Source organism: Heterodontus francisci, chromosome 5 (assembly GCF_036365525.1).
Source record: "Heterodontus francisci isolate sHetFra1 chromosome 5, sHetFra1.hap1, whole genome shotgun sequence".
In the NCBI taxonomy this organism is placed as follows: Eukaryota; Metazoa; Chordata; class Chondrichthyes; order Heterodontiformes; family Heterodontidae; genus Heterodontus; species Heterodontus francisci.
In genome coordinates this window covers 16,265,090-16,285,440 of record NC_090375.1, presented here as the reverse complement: position 1 = coordinate 16,285,440, position 20,351 = coordinate 16,265,090, and the positions used below count along the sequence as shown (strand labels likewise).

At 44.5% G+C, this 20,351-nt stretch overlaps 2 protein-coding genes and 1 non-coding gene across 3 annotated transcripts in view; 2 read left to right on the top strand and 1 right to left on the bottom strand.

The window, feature by feature from the left end:
- Window positions 1-1,554: 1,554 nt before the first annotated feature.
- rpl30 (ribosomal protein L30) lies at window positions 1,555-11,157 on the top strand. Its single transcript, XM_068031145.1, has 4 exons — window positions 1,555-1,735; window positions 3,923-4,068; window positions 9,226-9,356; window positions 11,055-11,157. Exons 1-4 carry the CDS (start codon window positions 1,715-1,717, stop codon window positions 11,102-11,104), a joined length of 348 nt encoding a protein of 115 aa, XP_067887246.1. The 5' UTR covers window positions 1,555-1,714; the 3' UTR covers window positions 11,105-11,157.
- On the top strand, window positions 9,608-9,738 carry LOC137370370 (small nucleolar RNA SNORA72). Its single transcript, XR_010975130.1, has one exon. It is a non-coding gene; the product is annotated as a small nucleolar RNA SNORA72 (small nucleolar RNA).
- A 7,994-nt stretch (window positions 11,158-19,151) lies between the features above and the next one.
- Window positions 19,152-20,351, bottom strand: part of LOC137370250 (matrilin-4-like) — a 36,072-nt gene continuing 34,872 nt past the window's right edge. Inside the window, exon 13 of the mRNA XM_068032628.1 lies at window positions 19,152-19,207. Within this exon, the coding sequence (XP_067888729.1) occupies window positions 19,152-19,207 (56 nt within the window). The remainder of the gene's footprint in view (window positions 19,208-20,351) is intronic.

Here is a 20,351-nt window from a genome sequence, read left to right as displayed (position 1 = left end):
ACAGTCAGCCTAACGGTTCACAAGGAGATAAGGGATGGGAAACTGGAGTAAGAAGTTAAAACAATTTGACAAGGCAGTACCCCAATCAGGCCCCGACATCAAGAAACTGCAGAAGTTTGTAGACCAATTGGGAACAAAGAGTAGGTGTTACTGATTTGTATGAATAACTATAATAAGGCTTGATTTGGCGTTAAAGGTGGGTTAGTTCAGGGTTAGTTCAGTGTGTGTGTTGCTTTTAGTTTTAGTTTAGTGCAGTTTAGTTAAGTTCATTGTTAAGTTTTCTGAAGATGTAACAATTAAGTACTGCAATAAAGTTTCTTAAAGCTACAGTCGGACTTCGTCTCTCTTTGTGCAACTAATGGGATCCAACAACCCAAGATGATAGACATGATCATCTTTGCCTTGAAGGATGACCAACACCACCCTCTGCACTGGGTGACCAAAACTCAGGATCGTGGAGCCAGAAGTTGAGGAACAGCCCTGTTAAATTTAATTCTCTACTCTTCTAATTGGCCAATCAGGATGTCACTGGGTTGCCCCTAGAGTCACCGATGAAATTTAAAAAAATTAATCTAATAAAAAGTGTCTCCTTTTTCAAGCAGCACAAACAATAGCAAATGAAACAAAGCAAGCATCAAATTAAATCATATATTTTGCATCTACATTGCATTCTAGTCTAAGGTGACCATATGTGCTTGTTTTCTGGGGACAGTCCCCAGATGAGGTACTGTGTCCCAGGACAAACAATATCCTTGGAAGAGTTCCTAGTTCACAAAACTTGTCCCCTAACTATTAACGGTTGCCAGAGTTCAAACAGGAGCCACGTAACCCTGAGTTGCCCTGCAGTCGGTGAATAAAGTTGGTGGGGTGGGTTCAGATTGGTGGGAGGGATATCAGTCTCCTGTTTTCAACCAGAAGGTATGGACTCGACTGAGTGACTTCAATTTATGCAGTGATCACATGATTATGCACATGCTCCACAACTCCCCCCAGCAACTACACTGCCCCACTCCCCACCACCACCCCGCAGAGTTTCAGGATTGATCGCAGTTTTCCTGTGAAATTCTGTTGAAGGGAAAACAGCCCCAGAGCCAAAATATCTGAGTAATGGGGGCCATTGGTAACCAGATTAATGAGCTGTGATTGGAGCCAGGCCGTGTGGATGGTCTGGGAGCTGGATCAGAGTGTCCTTGGTAGCCTTGCATGGTGTGGGTGAATGTCGAGCTGTGTCCCTGGATGGGGTTTATAAAGTATGGTCACCCTAGTCTAGACCCCAAATTCAAGTTTATCGTCTTTTAATTGCCAATTACGATGACCCAGATGTCATCAGTCAGAAACATGTTTAGCAATAGTACCTTCCTGTTAAGGAATAAAATCCAAATTGTAAACATTTCTCAGATTTCCAAATCTCTGGTGCTGAGGCTGGGGAAGTGGCTGGCAGCGTTGCCATGGGGACGGGCGGGCCCCACGTGACCTCAAACCTTCCCCCCCCCGCCTGACGTCAGCGAACTCTCGCGATGGTTGCGTGGGGAAAGCCGGTGGCATTGTGGGAAATCCTTCCTTTTCTCTCTCCCGCCATCTTGGAGTCACCTCGTCGGCGCGGCCGCTCCGTCTCACAGTCAGTCGGTGCAGTAAACCCGGGCTGCACCCTCACTCACACTCACTTCTCTTAGGCGAGAAAGCAGCAGCATTAGCAGCGGCAGAGGGCGGCAAGATGGTGGCGGCCAAGAAGACGGTGAGTCTGAGGCCTGGGGCCTAGAGCGCTGTGGAGCCTTCACGTGGAGCAGCGGCTGAGGGAAGGCTGAGGGTGGGTGGGTGACTCCAAAGCATCCTCACCCTCGGCCGCCCCACGATCCGAGTCTGGCCTACAGCTTTTCTGCTCAGCACCGCCCTCTCGGTGGCCAGGTAGTTTGTGGTGGCTTCCGTCCTGAGCGGGGAAGCCGGGCCCGGGGAATTGGACCCCGGCGCTCCAGCCGCCGTGAGCTGGACACGTCCCCCATGGGCGGAGGCAGGCGCAGAGTTTGGGAGAGGAGATTTACTCGAATGGTTTCAGGGATGAGGGAGTTAAGTGAAATGGAGACTTGGGTTGTTCTTGCAACAGAGAAGGTTAAGGACAAATTTTAATAGAATCATTCAACACCGACATGCGTTTATCTTTCGCCTTTTACATAAATGACCCAAGGTTCTTCACAGAAGCGTTGTCGGACAAAGCTTGACACTTAAGGACAGGTAGCAAAAAGCTTGATCAAAGAAGTATGCTTCTAGGAGCATCTTTGAGGAGTGATTTGGGTGGGAATTCCAGAGCTTGGCAGCTGAAGGCATAGCTGCTAATTGTGGAATGATTAAAATTGGGCATATGTAAGAGGAATGCAGAGATTTGAGGATTGTGGGGCTGGAGGAGGTTACAGAGGTAGAGAGGCTGTGGAGGTGTCTTTAAAAAAAAAAGTACTTTTAAAATTGAGGTGTTGCTAAACTGGGAGCCAGTGTAGGTCAGTAGGCACAGGAGTGATGTGTGAATGGGAGTTGGCATAAATTAGGATATGGGCAACAAAGTTTTGAAAGTGCTTAAATTTCTGGAGGCTAGAAAAATGGGAGACTGGCATGATAGAGTAAATAAGGAGAAACTGTTTCCATTGGCAGGGAATCAAGGGGTATGGGGAGCGGGAGCAAAAGTGGAGTTAAAGCCAGAGATCAGCCATGATTGTATTGAATGACGGAGCAGATTTAATGGGCCGTATGGTATTCTCCTGCACTTGTGAGATGAGAATCTTAACTTATGCAGAAAATTGATTTAAAATGCTCTACCTGAAAGATTGGTGGAAGCTGATTTAAGATTTTTAGAACTGGGAATTGGACAATTACTTAGAGGGGAAAAGATTTGTGGAACTGATTGGATATCTCTTTCCAAGAGCCAGCATTGGGCCGAATAGTGTGACGTGGTTATAGTGGCTTAAATTTGGACTAAGTGTACCTGTTGCCGGCGGAATATAACAAGTACCATTTCAATGCAGTGTAAAAGGCTTCCACTGCTATGTCCAGACTGGCCAAGAGAGTGTGGGAAAATGGCGCACTGACATGGAAGACAAAAGTCCGAATGTATCAAGCCTGTGTCCTCAGTACCTTGCTCTACGGCAGCGAGGCCTGGACAACGTATGTAGGCCAAGATCAAAGTCTCAACTCATTCCATCTTCATTGCCTCCGGAGAATCCTTGGCATCAGGTGGCAGGACCGCATCTCCAACACAGAAGTCCTCGAGGCGGCCAACAACCCCAGATTATACACACTACTGAGCCAGCAGCGCTTGAGATGGCTTGGCCATGTGAGCCGCATGGAAGATGGCAGGATCCCCAAGGACACATTGTACAGCGAGCTCGTCACTGGTATCAGACCCACCGGCCGTCCATGTCTCCGCTTTAAAGACGTCTGCAAACTCGACATGAAGTCCTGTAATGTTGATCACAAGTCGTGGGAGATAGTTGCCAGTGATCGCCAGAGCTGGCGGGCAGCCATAAAGGCGGGGCTAAAGTGTGGCGAGTCGAAGAGACTTGGCAGTTGGCAGGAAAAAGGACAAAAGCGCAAGGAGAGAGCCAACTGTGTAACAGCCCTGACAACCAATTTTTTCTGCAGCACCTGTGGAAGAGTCTATCACTCTAGAATTGGCCTTTATAGCCACTTCAGGCGCTGCTCCACAAACCACTGACCACCTCCAGGCGCTTACCCATTGTCTCCCGAGACAAGGAGGCCAAAGAAGAATTCTAAATGTATTCTAATCTATTGCGTTTGTCTATATTTTGGAAAAAAAATGTACATCGAACCTTTCCGATGAGTATCTTGAGTGGAGTCATTGGTTGAACACCTTGTTTTGTAGCCTGTACTGTTTGATTGTAGTTTCTTTAAAAAAAAATATGCTTTTTGAATGCAGAAAAAGTCTTTGGAGTCCATCAACTCCCGGCTCCAGCTGGTTATGAAAAGTGGCAAATATGTGCTGGGCTACAAACAGACTTTGAAAATGATTCGTCAGGGCAAAGCCAAACTGGTTATTCTTGCCAACAACTGTCCAGCCTTGAGGTAAGCTGCCATTTTGTGAAGTAAATAGCAGAATGTATTGTGAATTCAGACTATTATCTGTCCTTTTTATTTTATATACTTTTGGTAATAACCAAATACAACCATAGAATGGAACGGCACAAATGGAGGCCATTCAGACTATTGTGTCTGTGCTGGCTTGGTGCAAGAGCAACTCAGCTAGTCCCACTTACTGGCCTTTTTCCCGTAGCCCTGCCAATCTTTCCTCTTCAGGTGCTTATCCAATTCCCTTTTGAAAGATACAATAAATCTGCCTCCACTGCATTCTTAGACGGTGCATTTCAGATCTGAACCACCTGCTGCGTAAAGGTTTTTCCTCCTGTTTTTGCCTTAAATCAATGTCCTTTGGTTCTCAACCCTTCCATCAATGGGGGAACCGTTTCTCTCTATCTGTCTAGATCTCTCGTGATTTTGAACACCTCTACCAAATCTCACCTCACTCTTAAGTCCAATCTGTCCATGTAACTGAAGTCTGTCTGAGAAATTAGTCTCATTTGAATGCAGGCAATAGAGTGAAACACCTTCTGGAATTGTGCAGCAGGCCTATGTCTGAATGAAGAGTCCCAACCTGGGATAATTGTTTTTGAAATATTTCAGACTGGGTTGCCTCTGTCTTTCTTTTAAATCTTACAGCTGCACACACTTATGTCGTCTTTCCATTATAATATACATCTATAAAATGTATGACTTTAGCCTGGAACTTGTATACCTCTATTCCCTGCTCCACGGGGACATGGGTTCAAATCCCACCAAGGCAGATGGTGGAGTCTGCATTCAAATGATCTGGAATTAAGACGCTAATCTAGTGGTGATCATGAAACCATCGTCGATTGTTGTAACAACCCAAAATAAAACCAAACAAGTGCTGGAAATACTCAGCTGGTCTGGCAGCATCAGTGACCTTTCATCAGAACTGGCAAAGGTTAGAAATGTGATAGATTTTAAGCAAATAAAGTAGGGGTGGGGCAAAAGAGAACAAATGGGAAGTTGTTGATAGGACAGACGGTCACAGAATAACTGACAATGAGGTCATGGGGCAAAGGCAAAGAATGTTAATGGTGTGGTGAAGTACAAAGCGTTCGTGCAGAGAGTGTGTTAAATGACAGAATAATGAAAACCCTAGCAGCAAGCAGAAACATGGAAAAAAAAGTTGGCAGGCAGATGGTTAAAAAAAAAAGTGTGAAAATGAACCAAACTAAAATAAAATGAAATATAAATAAAAAAATACAAAGTAAAACTTTTAAAATGGGTGCAGCTGGTCATGCTCTGAAATTATTGAACTGAATGTTCAGTCCGGTAGCCTGTAGTGTGCCTAATTGGCAACTGAGGTGCTGTTCCTCAAGCTTGCGTTGATGTTCACTGGAACGCTGCAGCAATCCCAGGACCGATATGTGGACATGAAAACGGGGGCTGTGTTGAAATGGCAAGCGACAGGAAGCTCAGGGTCATGTTTTTGGACCGCAAAGCGGTCACCCAACCTGCATTTGGTCTCCCCAATGTAGAGGAGACCACCATTGTGAGCAGCGAATACAGTATACTAAATTGAAAGAAGTACAAGTAAATTGCTGTTTCACCTGGGGGCCTTGGATAGTGAGGAGAGAGGAGGTAAAAGGGCAGGTATTACACCACCTGCGATTGCATGGGAAGGGGATGAGGTGTTGGGAGTAATGGAGGAGTGAACCATAGTGTCGCGGAGGGAACTGACCCGTTGGAATGCTGACAGGAGGGGAAGATGCGTTTGGTAGTGACATCACGCTGGATGTAGCTGAAATGGCGGAGGATGATCCTTTGGATGCGGAGGCTGGTGGGGTGGAAAGCAAGGGCAAGGGGATCCCTGTCGAGCTTCTGGGAGGGAGGATAAGGGGTGAGAGCAGTGGTACGGGAAATGGGCTGGACACCGTTGAGGGCCCTGTCAACCACAGTGGGGGGGAATTCTCAGTTGAGGAAAATGGAAGACATATCAGAAGCGCTGTCATGGAAGGTAGTATCATCAGAGCAGCTGTGTCGGAGATGGAGAAACTGGGAGAATGGAATGGAGTCCTTACAGGAGGCAGGGTGTGAGGAAGTGCAGTCGAGGTCGCCTTGGGAGTCGGGGAGCTTATAATAAATACTAGTAGACAGCCTATCCCTGGTGATGGAGACACAGACATCTGAGAAGGGAAGTGTCGGAGATGGACCATGTAAAGGTGAGGGAGGGGTGGAAACTGGAAGCAAAGTTGATAACGTTTTGCAATTCGGGGCGGGAGCAGGAAACGGCACCGATACAGTTCTGGAACAAGGGACGTTTGACATATCCCACAAAAAGACAGGCATAATTAGGACCCATACGACTACCCATAGCAACAACTTTTGAAGGAAGTGAGAAAAAGTTCAGGCAGGTGGTAGTGGATGAGGACTGATTGGGCCTCTGTTCAAGGCAGAGCCCTCAAACTGTCCTGGTGGGGGATAGAGGTGTAGAGAGATTGGACATACATAGTGAAGAGGAGGCAGTTGGGGCCTGGAAATTGTCAAAATGGCATAGGGTGTCAGGAGAGTCACAAATGTAGGTGGGAAGAGACTGGACCAGGGGTGAAAAGATAGTCAAGTTAGGAAGAAATAAGTTGAGTGGGGCAGGAACAGGCTGAAATGATGGGTTTGCCAGGACAGTCCTGTTTGTGGATTTTTAGGAAGGAGGTAGAGGCGGGCTGTCTGGGATTGCAGGACTATGAGGTTGGAAACTAGAGGGAAGATCTCTGGAGGAGATGAGGTCAGTGACAGGCCTGTGGACAGTAGCTTGATCGTTGGTTGGGAATGGTCCAGGGGGAGGTAGGAAGGAAGTGTCAGAGTTGGCGCTGAGCCTCTGCAAGGTAGAGGTCATTATGCCAGACAACAGCACCACCCTTGTCTGCAGGTTTGATCACAATGTCAGGGTGAGACCTGAGAGAACAGAGTGCAACAGGTTCAGAGGGAGACAGGTTAGAGTGAGTGAGCAGAGAAATTGAGATGGCCGATGTCACGCTGATATTTCTCAGTGAAAAGATCAAGAGTGGGTAACAGGCCAGAGGGAGGGGTCCATCTGGATGGAGAATGCTGGAGGTGGGTGAATGGGTCTGCTGGTTGTGGGGGGGGGGGGGAGAAATCTTCTGGTCAAAGAAGTGAGCCCGGAGGCGAAGGTGACGAAAGAAGGGTTCAACGTCATGCCGAGCATGAAATTCATTGAGTTGGGGGTGTAAGGGGGTAAAACTGAGTGCTGAGTACAGATCGTTCAGCGTCAGAGGGGAAGGGGACGGATGATCTGGAGGGGCATTAGTCGCCATCAGCTGCTGGAGCTTGTGTTCCTTAACACCTGAAAGGAAGAAAAAAGTTCTTAATGTGTCAGATAAGACGAAGGTTCTCGCCGCATCCTGAGATCCACACTCCGTGCCATGTGTCATCACGTGTCCACACTGGGGGTCTCTCCAGAAGCACCGCCTCGCCTTATCTCAAAGCTGTTCTGCACCACAGTTTCATTTCATCCTTTGTTTTATCCGTGCATTAACAAATGAACCCATTTGACCCAGCGACTGCACTTAGTTTTGACTCTAAAATAAAAGCGAAATATTGCGGATGTTGGAAAACTGAAATAGAAACAAAAAGTGCTGGAAATACTCTGGTCAAGCAGCATCTGTGGAGAGAGAAGCAGAGTCAACATTTCAGGTATTTGACCTTTCATCAGTGTTCTGAAAGGTCACAGATCTGAAACATTAACTATGCTTCTCTCCACAGATGCTGCTGAGTATTTCCAACACTTTCTGTTTTTATTTTATCTTAGTTTGATTCCCTGGGTGCACTGCTATGGCATTTGGTTAGATTATATATTTGCACATCAATATTTTCTCAACTGCTATTTAATGTTCACGTCCATTATAATTTAAGGTTTCTGTGCACAATGGCTCATATTGTGATGCAGTACATTTTGGAAATTATTTCAAGTACTTTCTAGGGGCGGCGCAGTGGTTAGCACCGCAGCCTCACAGTCCAGCGACCCAGGTTCGATTCTGGGTGCTGCCTGTGTGGAGTTTGCAAGTTCTCCCTGTGTCTGCGTGGGTTTTCTCCGGGTGCTCCGGTTTCCTCCCACAAGCCAAAAGACTTGCAGATTGGTAGGTAAATTGGCCATTATAAATTGTCACTAGTATAGGTAGGTGGTAGGGAAATATAGGGACAGGTGGGGATGTGGTAGGAATATGGGATTAGTGTAGGATTAGTATAAATGGGTGGTTGATGGTCGGCACAGACTCGGTGGGCCGAAGGGCCTGTTTCAGTGCTGTATCTCTGAACTGAACTGAGATGTTAAATCTGTTCGGGTTAGATATAAAATATCCTGTGGCACTCTGTCCTGGCCAAAATCCTTTGTTTTTTGTGGAGCCTTATGTGCAAATTCACTGCAGCATTTGTCTGCATAAAGCACTATACTTTGTCGCATTTTGGAGCATCCTCATGTAACTGGTGCATTGTTCTCTCTTAACCATGCAAAATATGATGTGTGAATTAATGCACAAGGAAATTTTCTGTATTTTGCCTCTTCATTTTACATCCTCGCTACCACTGCTATTTCTTGCGTTTCTGTTGCGTACTTCGGCTCCAGTTTTTTGTGGTCTGTGGGTATTTTTTTGATTTCGGGCTTATAACCATTGAGTATAAGTTGGTAGTGGCTGCTTATTTCAAATTCCCATGCTGTTTCAATGTGAATGTTAGTTACCTAGTTATTGCCTGTTGAGTTTAGTCCAAGTATTTGCTTAAGATTAATTCTAATATGCCCACAAATCGATCCATTTGTGAGCGTCATGGTGACTGAGGCAAACTTTTTATTTCAGATTTATTTATTTAATGAATTGAATTTAAATTTAAAGCTGTTGTGGGATTTGAACTTGTGTCTCCGGAGTATTACTCCAGACATCCAGTAGCATTTCCACTATGTTACCGTCCATGTTTAATTACTCAAGTGGAAGTCCTTAGTGGTATAAAGGTAGCTCTTTTTCAATTTTTAAAAAAATTTTGTTTTCCTTTAGTTGTCCATATCTGCAGAACCTTGCTTAGTATTAGACTGCATTGTCTGTTGTAATAGATGGTCTTGATAAAACATGAGATTATAATATAGTTTTGATTTATTGTATGTTTCAGGAAATCAGAGATTGAGTACTATGCTATGTTAGCCAAGACTGGTGTGCATCATTACAGCGGCAACAATATTGAGCTAGGTACAGCTTGCGGTAAATATTACAGAGTGTGCACACTGGCTATCATTGATCCTGGTAAGTACTTCCACAAACATGCCTTTCCTTGGGGTAGTCACTGAAAACCCATTGAAAGTAAAGCATGTTGGGTTTTTGTAACTGATGTAGTAAGGCACTAATGTCTACTCCGTACTTTCACATGTTTGTACTTCAGCTGATATTGAAAGTCATCATGTGGGTTGCACGTCAGATTGCTGCTCAGCACTGCATACATACTGACTTGCATGCTTAACCATTGATGCTTGAATATATACAAGAATTTACTTGCACTGCGAATATTCTCGCTGGCTTGATTTTTGTCTCCGATCAAGTCAGGCTAGACATTCGCTAGATTAGTGCTGTGCTTATTGTCCACAGGGCAGTTTGTCATGTCCTGTTGTAATATTTGCCAGCGACAACTTCATTACATAATGTAATAAACCTGGTCGATCACATCTAAAATGCAATGGGGTTTGCTTCTGTGATATGAGACAGCACATATTTTAATTAGGAACTGACTTGGGGTGCTGTAGTAATGGGCATCTCCAGCAGTGCAGTGGATTGACTTTGAGCAATGGGTACAGGTGGCTTTGACTTTGTCTTAGCACCCTGGTCCCTGCAAATTCATGTTTTTTGTTTTCTGTGGCTGAGGTTGGGAATATTTTATTCACTTTGGAAGAGAACTCGTGGCCCATTCTTTTGATTCTTGGTTCAATGATGCATATTCTGTATATGGAGATGTTGCAAGGTCGCTAGGTGGCACAAGTCAGGAGTGTGTTGGAATATTCTCCACTTGTCTGGATGGGTGCAGCTCCAGCAACACTCCAGAAGCTCGACACCATCCAGGACAAAACAGCCCACTTGATCGGCACCCCATCCACCACCAACGCACAGTGGCAGCAGTGTGTACCATCTAAGAGATGCACTGCAGCAACTCATCACGCCTTCTTCGACAGTGTCTTCCAAACCGGTGACCTCTTCCACCTAGAAGGGCAAGGCCAGCAGACGTGTGGGAACACCACCATCTGCAAGTTCCCCTTCAAGCCGCACACCATCCTGACTTGGAACTGTATGGCCTTTCCTTCACTGTCGCTGGGTCAAAATCCTGGAACTCCCTTCCTAACAGAACTTTGGGTGTTCCCACACCAGATGGGCTGCAGCAGTTCAAGAAGATGGCTCGCTGTCACTGTCTCAAGGGCAATTAGGGATGGGTAACAGCCACGCCCACATCCCATGAAACAAATTTTTTTTAAAATGGTAGTCATGTGTGCACTCATTCGCGTATGTCTTTGCAGGGGTGATGTAAATGGTCTTTGCACAAGTACTTTTGAGGTGCCTTGTTGGTATACCTAAAACATGGACTACACTGATTCAGGAAGGTGGCTCACCACCACATCCCAGGAATCAATATTTAAACACAAAATGTTAATTGTACTTTTAATTATATTTAATGGTTTGCAGGTGGTGGACACTAACTGGGGATTCACTTGTGCCCCTGTAGCTAGGAACAGACAAACTGGTTATTGGATTTGGAACTGCACATTAGTAATGTGCATTTCTAAGTAAATACGTATAAAAATGTGTAAAGATTGGCTCTGGTTCTATCCTTCACCACCTGGCTTTCTGCAATATAATAGTAAAAGCCAACAATTTGGACCATGTCTGACTTCCAGCTTTTTGTATAGTGGGTGAAATTTGCTTCTACTGAACTGAAAGTCTTCTCCAACTGTCTTTCAGGTGACTCTGACATCATCAGGAGCATGCCAGAGCAGATCAGTGAGAAATAAAACCCGCCTGTGACTCCGAAATATTTTACAAATAAAGTTATTCTGTAAAAAGGCATTTGCTTTTGTTTTTAATTGATATTTGTGGTTTCAGCAGAAAGTTATTTTCATACTTTTTGAAGCTGCATTCATTTGGGATTCTGCTAATGCATGAGTTTTAGCTAAAGGGTTAAGATATGAGGACATGTTTTATACACCCTTTATATTCTCGAGTTCAGATGGTTGAGGATTAATCAGGCACCTCAAAGGATAAATGGACTTGATAATTTTTCCATCTTATTTCCTCATGGGAAATCCAAAACAATGAGGCTTATTCTTAAATAAAAGCAAAATACTGCAGATGCTGGAAATCTGAAATAAAAACAAGAAATGCTGGAAATACTCAGCAAGTCTGGCAGCATCTGTAGAGAGAGAAGCTGAGTTAACATTTCAGGTCAGTGACCCTTCATCAGATCTGACAAATGTTAGAAATATAATAGATTTTAAGCAAATGGAATGGGAGTGGGGCAAGAGATAACTAAAGGCAAGGTATTGATACAGCGGAGGGTCACAGAATAACTTACATGAAGGACATGGAGCAAAGGAAAACGGTATGTTAATGGTGTGCTGAAAGACAAAGCGTTAGTACAGAGAGGTTGTTAATTGACAGAAAAATGAACAGCCCTGGCCTGAAGCACAAACATGAAAAAAAAAGTGGGTAGGCACATGGTTTAAAAAAAAATGATGAAACAAAATAAATAATAAAAAAATAAGATAAAAAGTGGGGTCCCGTCATGCTCTGAAATTATTGAACTCTATGTTTAGTCCAGCAGGCTGTAGCGTGCCTAATCAGCAAATGAGATGCTGTTCCTCAAGCTTGCGCTGGAACACTGCAGCAAGCTCAGGACAAATATGAGAGCAGTGGTATGTGTTAAAATGGCAAGCAACCAGAAGCGAAGGTAGAGGAGACCACATTGTGAGCAGTGAATACAGTATATTAAGTTGAAAGTACAAGTAAATTGCTACATCACCTGAAAGGAGTGTTTGGGGCCTTGGATAGTGAGGAGAGAGGAGGTAAAAGGAACAGTGTTACACTACCTCTCCTTGCACGGGAAGGTGCTGTGGAAAGGGGATGAGGTGTTGGGGGTAATGGAGGAGTGGACCAGGGTGTCATGGAGAGGACGATCACTCCGGATTGCTGACGGGAAGATGCGTTTGGTAGTGGCATCACACTGGATGTGGCTGAAATGGTGGAGGGTGATCCTTTGGCTGTGGAGGCTGGTAGGGTCGAAAGTGATGACGCTGAACCCTGTTGCGGTTCTGGGAGTGAGGGTAGAGGTGCGGGAAATGGGCCGGACGCTGTTGGCCCAGTCAACCACCGTGGGAAGGGTGGGTGGGAATCCTCGGTTGAGGAAAAAGGAAGACCTAGGAAGCACTGTTGTGGAAGGTAGCATCATCAGAGCAGATGCGTCAGAGAGAATGGAATGGAGTCCTTACAGGAGGCAGGGTGTGAAAAAGTGTAGTTGTAGCTGTGGGCTTATAATGAATATTAGTAAACAGCCTATCCCCGGAGATGGAGACAGAGAAGTCGAGGAAGGGAAGTGTTGGAGATGGACCATGTAAAGGTGAGAGAAGGGTGGAAATTGGAAGCAAAGTTGATAAAAGTTTTCCAGTGCGGGGCGGGCGCAGGAAACTGCACCGATACAGTCAATGTACCAGAAAAAGGGTTGGGGGAGGGGGCCTGAGTAGGACTGGAACAAGGAATGTTTGACACGTCCCACAAAAAGACTGGCATAACCAGGACCCATAGCAAAACCTTTTGAAGGAAGTGAGTGGAGTTGAAGGAGAATTTGTTCAATGTGAGAACAAGTTCAGCCAGGCGGAGGAGGGTGGTGGTGGATGGGGACTGGTTGGGCCTCTGTTCAAGGATGAAGTGGAGAGCCCTCAAACCGTCCTGGTGGGGGATGGAGATGGAAGTGATTTGATGTCCGTAGTGAAGAGGAGGCGGTTAGGGCCAGGAAATTGGAAATTGTCAAAATGACGTAGGGTTTCAGAAGAGTCATGGATGTAAGTGGGAAAAGACTGGACCAGGGGATAGAGTCAAGATAGGAAGAAATAAGTTCAGTGGGGCAGGAACAGGCTGAAACAATGGGTCTGCCAAAACAGTCCTGTTTGTGGATTTTAGGAAGGAGGTAGAAGTGGGCTGTCCGGGGTTGCGGGACTGTGAGGTTGGAGTTGTAGAGGGAAGATCTCTGGAGGAGATGAGGTCTGTAACAATCCTGTCGACAGTAGCTTGATGTTCGGTGGTGGGGTCATAGTCCAGGGAGAGGTAGGAAGAAGTGCCTGAGAGTTGGCGCTGTGTCTCTGCAAGGTATAGGTTGTTGCGCCACCCTTGTCTGCAGGTTTGATGTCGAGGTTAGACCTGAGAGAATGGAGTGCAGCAAGTTCAGAGGGGGACAGGTTAGAGGGAATGAGGGGGCAGAGAAATTGAGACGGCTGATGTCTTGCCGACAGTTTTCAATGAAAAGATCAAGAGCAGGTAAGAGGCCCGAGGGAGGGGGCCAGGTAGAGGGAGAATGCTGGAGGCAGGTGAATGGATCTGCTGCTTGGGGGGAGGACTACTGTTCAAAGAAGAGAGCCAGTAGGCGAAGGCGACAGAAGAAGAGCTCAACATCATGCCAAGTGCGTATTTCATTGAGGTGGAGGTGTAAGGGGATAAAACTGAGTCCTTTGCTGAGTACAGAACATTCAGTGTCAGAGAGGGGAAGGTCAGAGGGTATAGTGAATACACAGCTTATTCTTAAAATTGACCAGTTTGGAGAGAAGCCGGAAGTGGTGGAAATCTGGAACTAATGCACCCTCCTTCCAACAAAGCCTAGATGCTGAATCCATTTGAAATTATGAACATTTGAAGGCTGGGAATGATAGACTTTAGTTAGATAACAGCAAAAAGGAATGGCATGGATATCCAAATCAGCCGCAATAATAGAATAGTGGAATAGTCTAAAAAGGCTGGATGGCTTCCTGTTTCTCTGAGCCATGTTTATGCATTTCCTTGGTACTTATTAGCTTTGTTGAATAGTTCATGTAGCCACTCTACATGCATTACAACAGTAGTGTTTCTTCACCTCCCCCCGCCATTCATGGTATCTGTAAATGTACTGCTGGCTGTTGGGGAGGGAGGGGTTTGGCGGCAGGGTTAGAGAAAGATGTGAGCTAAACTAGCATAAGCATTTGGGGACGGCGACCCTGATATATCTTTACAGGTTAATATCTCACCTTACTGCTTTTGTGTCCAATGTGAATTACTCCTGTTGTTGCTTCATGATTTATTTTCTTGTGCTGTTGTGTTTAACTTGGTGGTATTGATCCTTTTGCATGATGCAGAAGTTATTTTAATACTATGCACTGGCATCAATAACTACCCAATTGAATAAAGAACAAAGAAAATTACAGCACAGGAACAGGCCCTTCGGCCCTCCAAGCCTGCGCCGATCCAGATCCTCTATCTAAACCTGTCACCTATTTTCAAAGGGTCTGTATCTCTTTGCTTCCTGCCCATTCATGTATCTGTCTAGATACATCTTAAAAGACGCCATCATGCCCGCGTCTACCACCTCCGCTGGCAACGCGTTCCAGGCACCCACCACCCTCTGCGTAAAGAACTTTCCACGCATATCCCCCCTAAACTTTTCCCCTTTCACTTTGAACTCGTGACCCCTAGTAATTGAATCCCCCACTCTGGGGAAAAAGCTTCTTGCTATCCACCCTGTCTATACCTCTCATGATTTTGTACACCTCAAACAGGTCCCTCCTCAACCTCCGTCATCCTAATGAAAATAATCCTAATCTACTCAACCTCTCTTCATAGCTAGCGCCCTCCATACCAGGCAACATCCTGGTGAACCTCCTCTGCACCCTCTCCAAAGCATCTACATCCTTTTGGTAATGTGGCGACCAGAACTGCACGCAGTATTCCAAATGTGGCCGAACCAAAGTCTTATACAACTGTAGCATGACCTGCCAACTCTTGTACTCAATACCCCGTCCAAAGAAGGAAAGCATGCCGTATGCCTTCTTGACCACTCTATTGACCTGCGTTGCCACCTTCAGGGAACAATGGACCTGAACACCCAAATCTCTCTGTACATCAATTTTCCCCAGGACTTTTCCATTAATTGTATAGTTCACTCTTGAATTGGATCTTCCAAAATGCATCACCTCGCATTTGCCCTGATTGAACTCCATCTGCCATTTCTCTGCCCAACTCTCCAATCTATCTATATTCTGCTGTATTCTCTGACAGTCCCCTTCACTATCTGCTACTCCACCAATCTTAGTGTCGTCTGCAAACTTGCTAATCAGACCACCTATACTTTCCTCCAAATCATTTATGTATATCACAAACAACAGTGGTCCCAGCACAGATCCCTGTGGAACACCACTGGTCACACGTCTCCATTTTGAGAAACTCCCTTCCACTGCTACTCTCTGTCTCCTGTTGCCCAGCCAGTTCTTTATCCATCTAGCTAGTACACCCTGGACCCCATGCGCCTTCATTTTCTCCATCAGCCTACCATGGGGAACCTTATCAAATGCCTTACTGAAGTCCATGTATATGACATCTACAGCCCTTCCCTCATCAATCAACTTTGTTTATGTAGTTAAGTTTGGCAGGAATGGTTAGGTACAGCTGGGGCTCAATTTTGAGTGCCTGATTTTAATCATGAGTCAGTACATGGCAGAGGAAAAAAATTGAAGCTGATCACACCCGACTGTCTAAAATTGGGTTGTTAATTCAGTTTCATTCATTACAATTTATTGATGTCTATGTATCCAAACTGTATCCCTCCTTTAACCATGTATTTACAAATAAACTTTCTGTAGAACTGGCACATTTTGCAATATCAATTTACTTGGATCTCTTGCATAAACTGATTTGTATAATAGAATTCTTTCTCACAGGCTTATCACAGGTAATTTGATCTTTAAATTTCTTTATCATGTGCTGTTTCGTGGAAGGCTTTTGAGATTTTATTAGTGGCGGCACAGTGGCGCAGTGGTTAGCACTGCAGCCTCACAGCTGCAGGGACCCGGGTTCGATTCTGGGTACTGCCTGTGTGGAGTTTGCAAGTTCTCCCTGTGTCTGCGTGGATTTTCTCCGGGTGCTCCGGTTTCCTCCCACAAGCCAAAAGACTTGCAGGTTGGTAGGTAAATTGGCCATTATAAATTGTCACTGGTATAGGTAGGTGGTAGGGAAATATAGGGACAGGTGGGGATGTTTGGTAGGAATATGGGATTAGTGTAGGATTAGTATAAATGGGTGGTTGATGGTCGGCAGAGACTCGGTGGGCCGAAGGGCCTGTTTCAGTGCTGTATCTCTAATCTAATCTTACGTGTGGATGTAAAACCCAAGATTTGTGACGCCTTATCTTTGCTCCAATTCTTTTCAAGCTTGGTGTGTTGCATCAGTTCTTTATCTAGATTTCTTGATTTAATGGAAAAATTAGTGCTGCTATATCAGCGTGCAGCTCTGACAACACTCGAAGCTTGACACCATCCAGGACAAAACAGCTGCTTGATTGGTAACCCATCCACTCCCTTCACCCCCGGCACACTGTGACTGCAGTGTGTGCCATCTGCAAGATACACTGCAGCAACTCGCCAAAGCTCCTTCAACAGGTGTTCCCAAACCTGTGATCTCTAAGACCTAGAAGGCTAATGGCAGCCGGCACATGGGGACACCATCACCTGCCAATTCTCCTCCAAATCACACACTATCCTGACTTGGAACTATATCGCCATTCCTGTACTGTTGCTGGGTCAAAATGTTGGAACTCTACCTAACAGTATTGTGGATCTGCCTTCACCACATGGACTGCACTGGTTCAAGGAAGTGGCTCACCACCACCATCTTGGGCAATTGGGAATGGACAATAAATATTGGTGTTGCCAACGGCGCCCACATCCTATAAGTCTGTCATAAATTACTATGCTATGCACTGCAGGATTGGAGCAGAATTACAGTTCCTGTTGCTTGAGTGCTATATTCAAGCTATGACCTGTAGTTCAATATTCTGTGCAGTGCCAATTGTGTATGCAGGATATTAGCAAAGCTTATTGAACACTAGGCCAGTGAGGGGCAATCATGCCAAAGCTAATGTGTATAAATCCTATTTCATTTATTTGTCACATATGCTTGCTTTTTTAAGGAGAGCATTATATAATTCATTCAAGTGTTCCAGTGTTTCACTTTGTGTCCTCTTAATGCCACAAACTGTTAATTCTTGTGCCTTCCTGATGTGCTTTTTTCTTAGATCATTGGCTTCATGTGAAATCTGACTGACTGTCATTAGATGTGACTTGCACTAGGTGTTTAGTGAGCTGTAGCCCAGAATTGGAGTATATTCCAATCTGCAAAGAAAGTCTATTTCATCTGCAGAATGATGTATATTACATGGTATGTTGATGACCTTGTAGAACAGTACATCCACCTTCTGCAAGCAATATTAGGCAATCTGCCAACTCCTGTATATTGTTTGGACACTGAAGAGAACTTTTGTATAACCATGTGCTGCTTGGTAATCATTCAATTTGGAACTGCCTCGCTGGGGTATAAACTATACAGTGGGAGAGTTGTGAAATTTTAAAATAAAGGAACAACAATATATTTCCAGATCAGGATGGTGTTTGACTTGGAGATGAATTTGGAAGATGGTGGTCTCGTGTCTGCTGCCCTTGTCCTTCCAGTAGTTCTCAAACTGGGGTCCACAGACTTTCCAGAGGGTCTGTGAATGAGTGCAGGCAAGAGAGTGCAGATACCATGTGTGCAGAGCAGAATGGGTTGGCTGTCTTACTTAGGAGGGAAGCGTTCATGAAGGAGGGCTGAGAGCAGTACTAAGATGACCGGGTAGATCGGCAGTTAACCAAGGCTTGGGGGGTGGTGGTGGGGGGCACCAGCTGAGTACAGCCTTGTTTGAGAGTTTTTTGAATAGTTAAGTAGACACACACATCTCGCTGATATCTAAGTGAATACCCTTTGTAAAAGCACTATTTAAAATACTCTGCACATTCATATTAGTACCATCGTATAATATAGATGGGGGTCTGTGATCCATTTGATTAGGGGTTCTTCAAAAAAGTTTGAGAACCACTAAATTGAGGTGGTAGAGGTCACAGGTTTGGAAGGTGCTGTTGAATGAACCTTTGCGAGTTGCTGCTGTGCATCTTGTAGATGGTACAAATTGCAGCCATGGCATGCTGGTAGTGGAAGGAGTGAATATTTAGGGTGGTGGATTGGGTGCCAGTCAAGCAGGCTTTGTCCTGTATGGCTTATTGTACTTGACTTTATTCTATATTGTCATTTTACTGCTATTTCTCTCTCAGATGGGAAGGGGACGCATAGCCGATTCACTGAATTCTCAAACAGGTCCATTTTGGACAGGGGGTGGGGAAGAAAGACTGTAACGGGAATTCAAGGGAAACTTATTGCATTTGGACAACTTTTCTTTTTATTTGCTTAAGTTTAATTTCAACATAATCTGGTACATATGTTAATCACTTGATTCAGTGGGAAAAATTGATTGGAAGAAAAGCTTTATGCAGCAAAAGGCAAATAGTTTTGAATTGTTTTTGCAACAGAATTATGGCAATGTTTATAAAGTATACAAGTTTCAATGATGCTGAGCCACAATAGCATGTCTGAAAAAGAAAATTTTGTAAAAAAAGAACTTAAATCCTTATCTGTGAAACTAATATTTGTTTATAAAATATATGCGAACTTAAACATATGCAATTCTAGCAATGTTAAATTAGCTTTGTTAAAATTGTATGGTTGCTGACTTGCTCATGTGGTTATACAAATGTAAGAACGACATACAATTTGTTCAGATGAAAGTATTAGAGGCAGTAATCATTTTTCCTTAGCCGGTTTGATGTAATTGCCTTACTATCATAGAATATATATAATGACAGTGTTTAGTTACCTGATTAGAAGACATAACACAATGCATCAAACTACAGTCTTCATTTACAGTGGGGGTAAAAGGCAAATGTATTTATTTTGATCCTTCTACTTAGCTTTGAAATAATTCTCCACGGTCTTCAGCCTGTTCATCACTTCTTCCAGTGGTTCTAGTTAAGGAACTGCAAATTAAAATGTTGGCAATTGCTGGCTACCTTTTATATACAATGATTTGTACTTGTATAATTGCTTCAGCAATTTCAGGATTAACAAACCCATTTAAAGTTCTACATTTGAGGACACGCTTTGTTCCCTATTGTAGTTAGAGGAAAATAGGAAGTTAATGTTGCTGTGTTGTACTGTGCTGTAGATTCATACTGTTTTCCCCCTACATAATCACAGTGGAAATTAATACATTTTAATAGATCAGTCAGGCCAGGTCTTGTAGGCCCACTGCTTGGAAATGGTGTAACCCACCACTGAGGAAGTTAATGTGACCAGTCCCACCCTGAAATAACTTGTACATTTTGGAGATTTCTGTAGCCTGCATTGGAGGGGACTGGGAGATAGCTACAGAGATTAGAATGAAACAGATTTGACTGGTCAAATAAACCACAATTAATTTATGAAAATTCCCACTGTTCCCCTGGAGGCCTTGGAATGTTCCATCTTACCACCACCTCTCTTGACCCCTTCCACTGGATCTTAAATTGACAGACAGAATGAGCAGAAATGTCTTCCAATTGAATGGTGGAAAGACCAAAACTATTGTCTTCAGTCCCTGACACAAACTCAATTCCCTAGCCACAGACTCCATGCTTCTGCCTGGTAACTGTTCGAGGCTGAATCAGACCTTGATGCCATACTTACCCCGAGATGAACTTCAGACCACACATCTGCCTAGTTCCACCTTTAACATTATTTATATAGTGCCTTCCACAACCACTGGACTTTTCAAAGAACTTAACAGATAATGAAATACTTTTGGAATGTAGTCACTGTTGTAATATAGGAAACACAATAGCCAATTTGCACACAGCAAGCTCCTGAAACCAGCAATATGATATTGACTAGATAATTGTTTTTAGTGATGTTGATTGAGGGATAGAATTTGGGCACGGCACCAGGGATAACTTCCAGGGATGACTCCCCTGCTCTTCTTTGAAATAGTCCCACGGGATCTTTTACATCCACCTGAGAGGGTAGATGGGGCCCACGGTTTGACACCTCACCTGAGAGACCGTGCCTCTAACAGTGCAGCACTGCCCCAGTTCTGCACTGGATAATCAGCTTGCTTTTTATGGTCAA

Bases quoted from the DNA above. Each gene is read 5' to 3' on its own strand.
- rpl30 (XM_068031145.1), top strand. From the start codon at position 1,715: ATGGTGGCGGCCAAGAAGACG. The intron at 4,069-9,225 runs GTAAGCTGCCAT...TGTATGTTTCAG, and splicing joins AACAACTGTCCAGCCTTGAG to GAAATCAGAGATTGAGTACT. The intron at 9,357-11,054 runs GTAAGTACTTCC...ACTGTCTTTCAG, and splicing joins ACTGGCTATCATTGATCCTG to GTGACTCTGACATCATCAGG.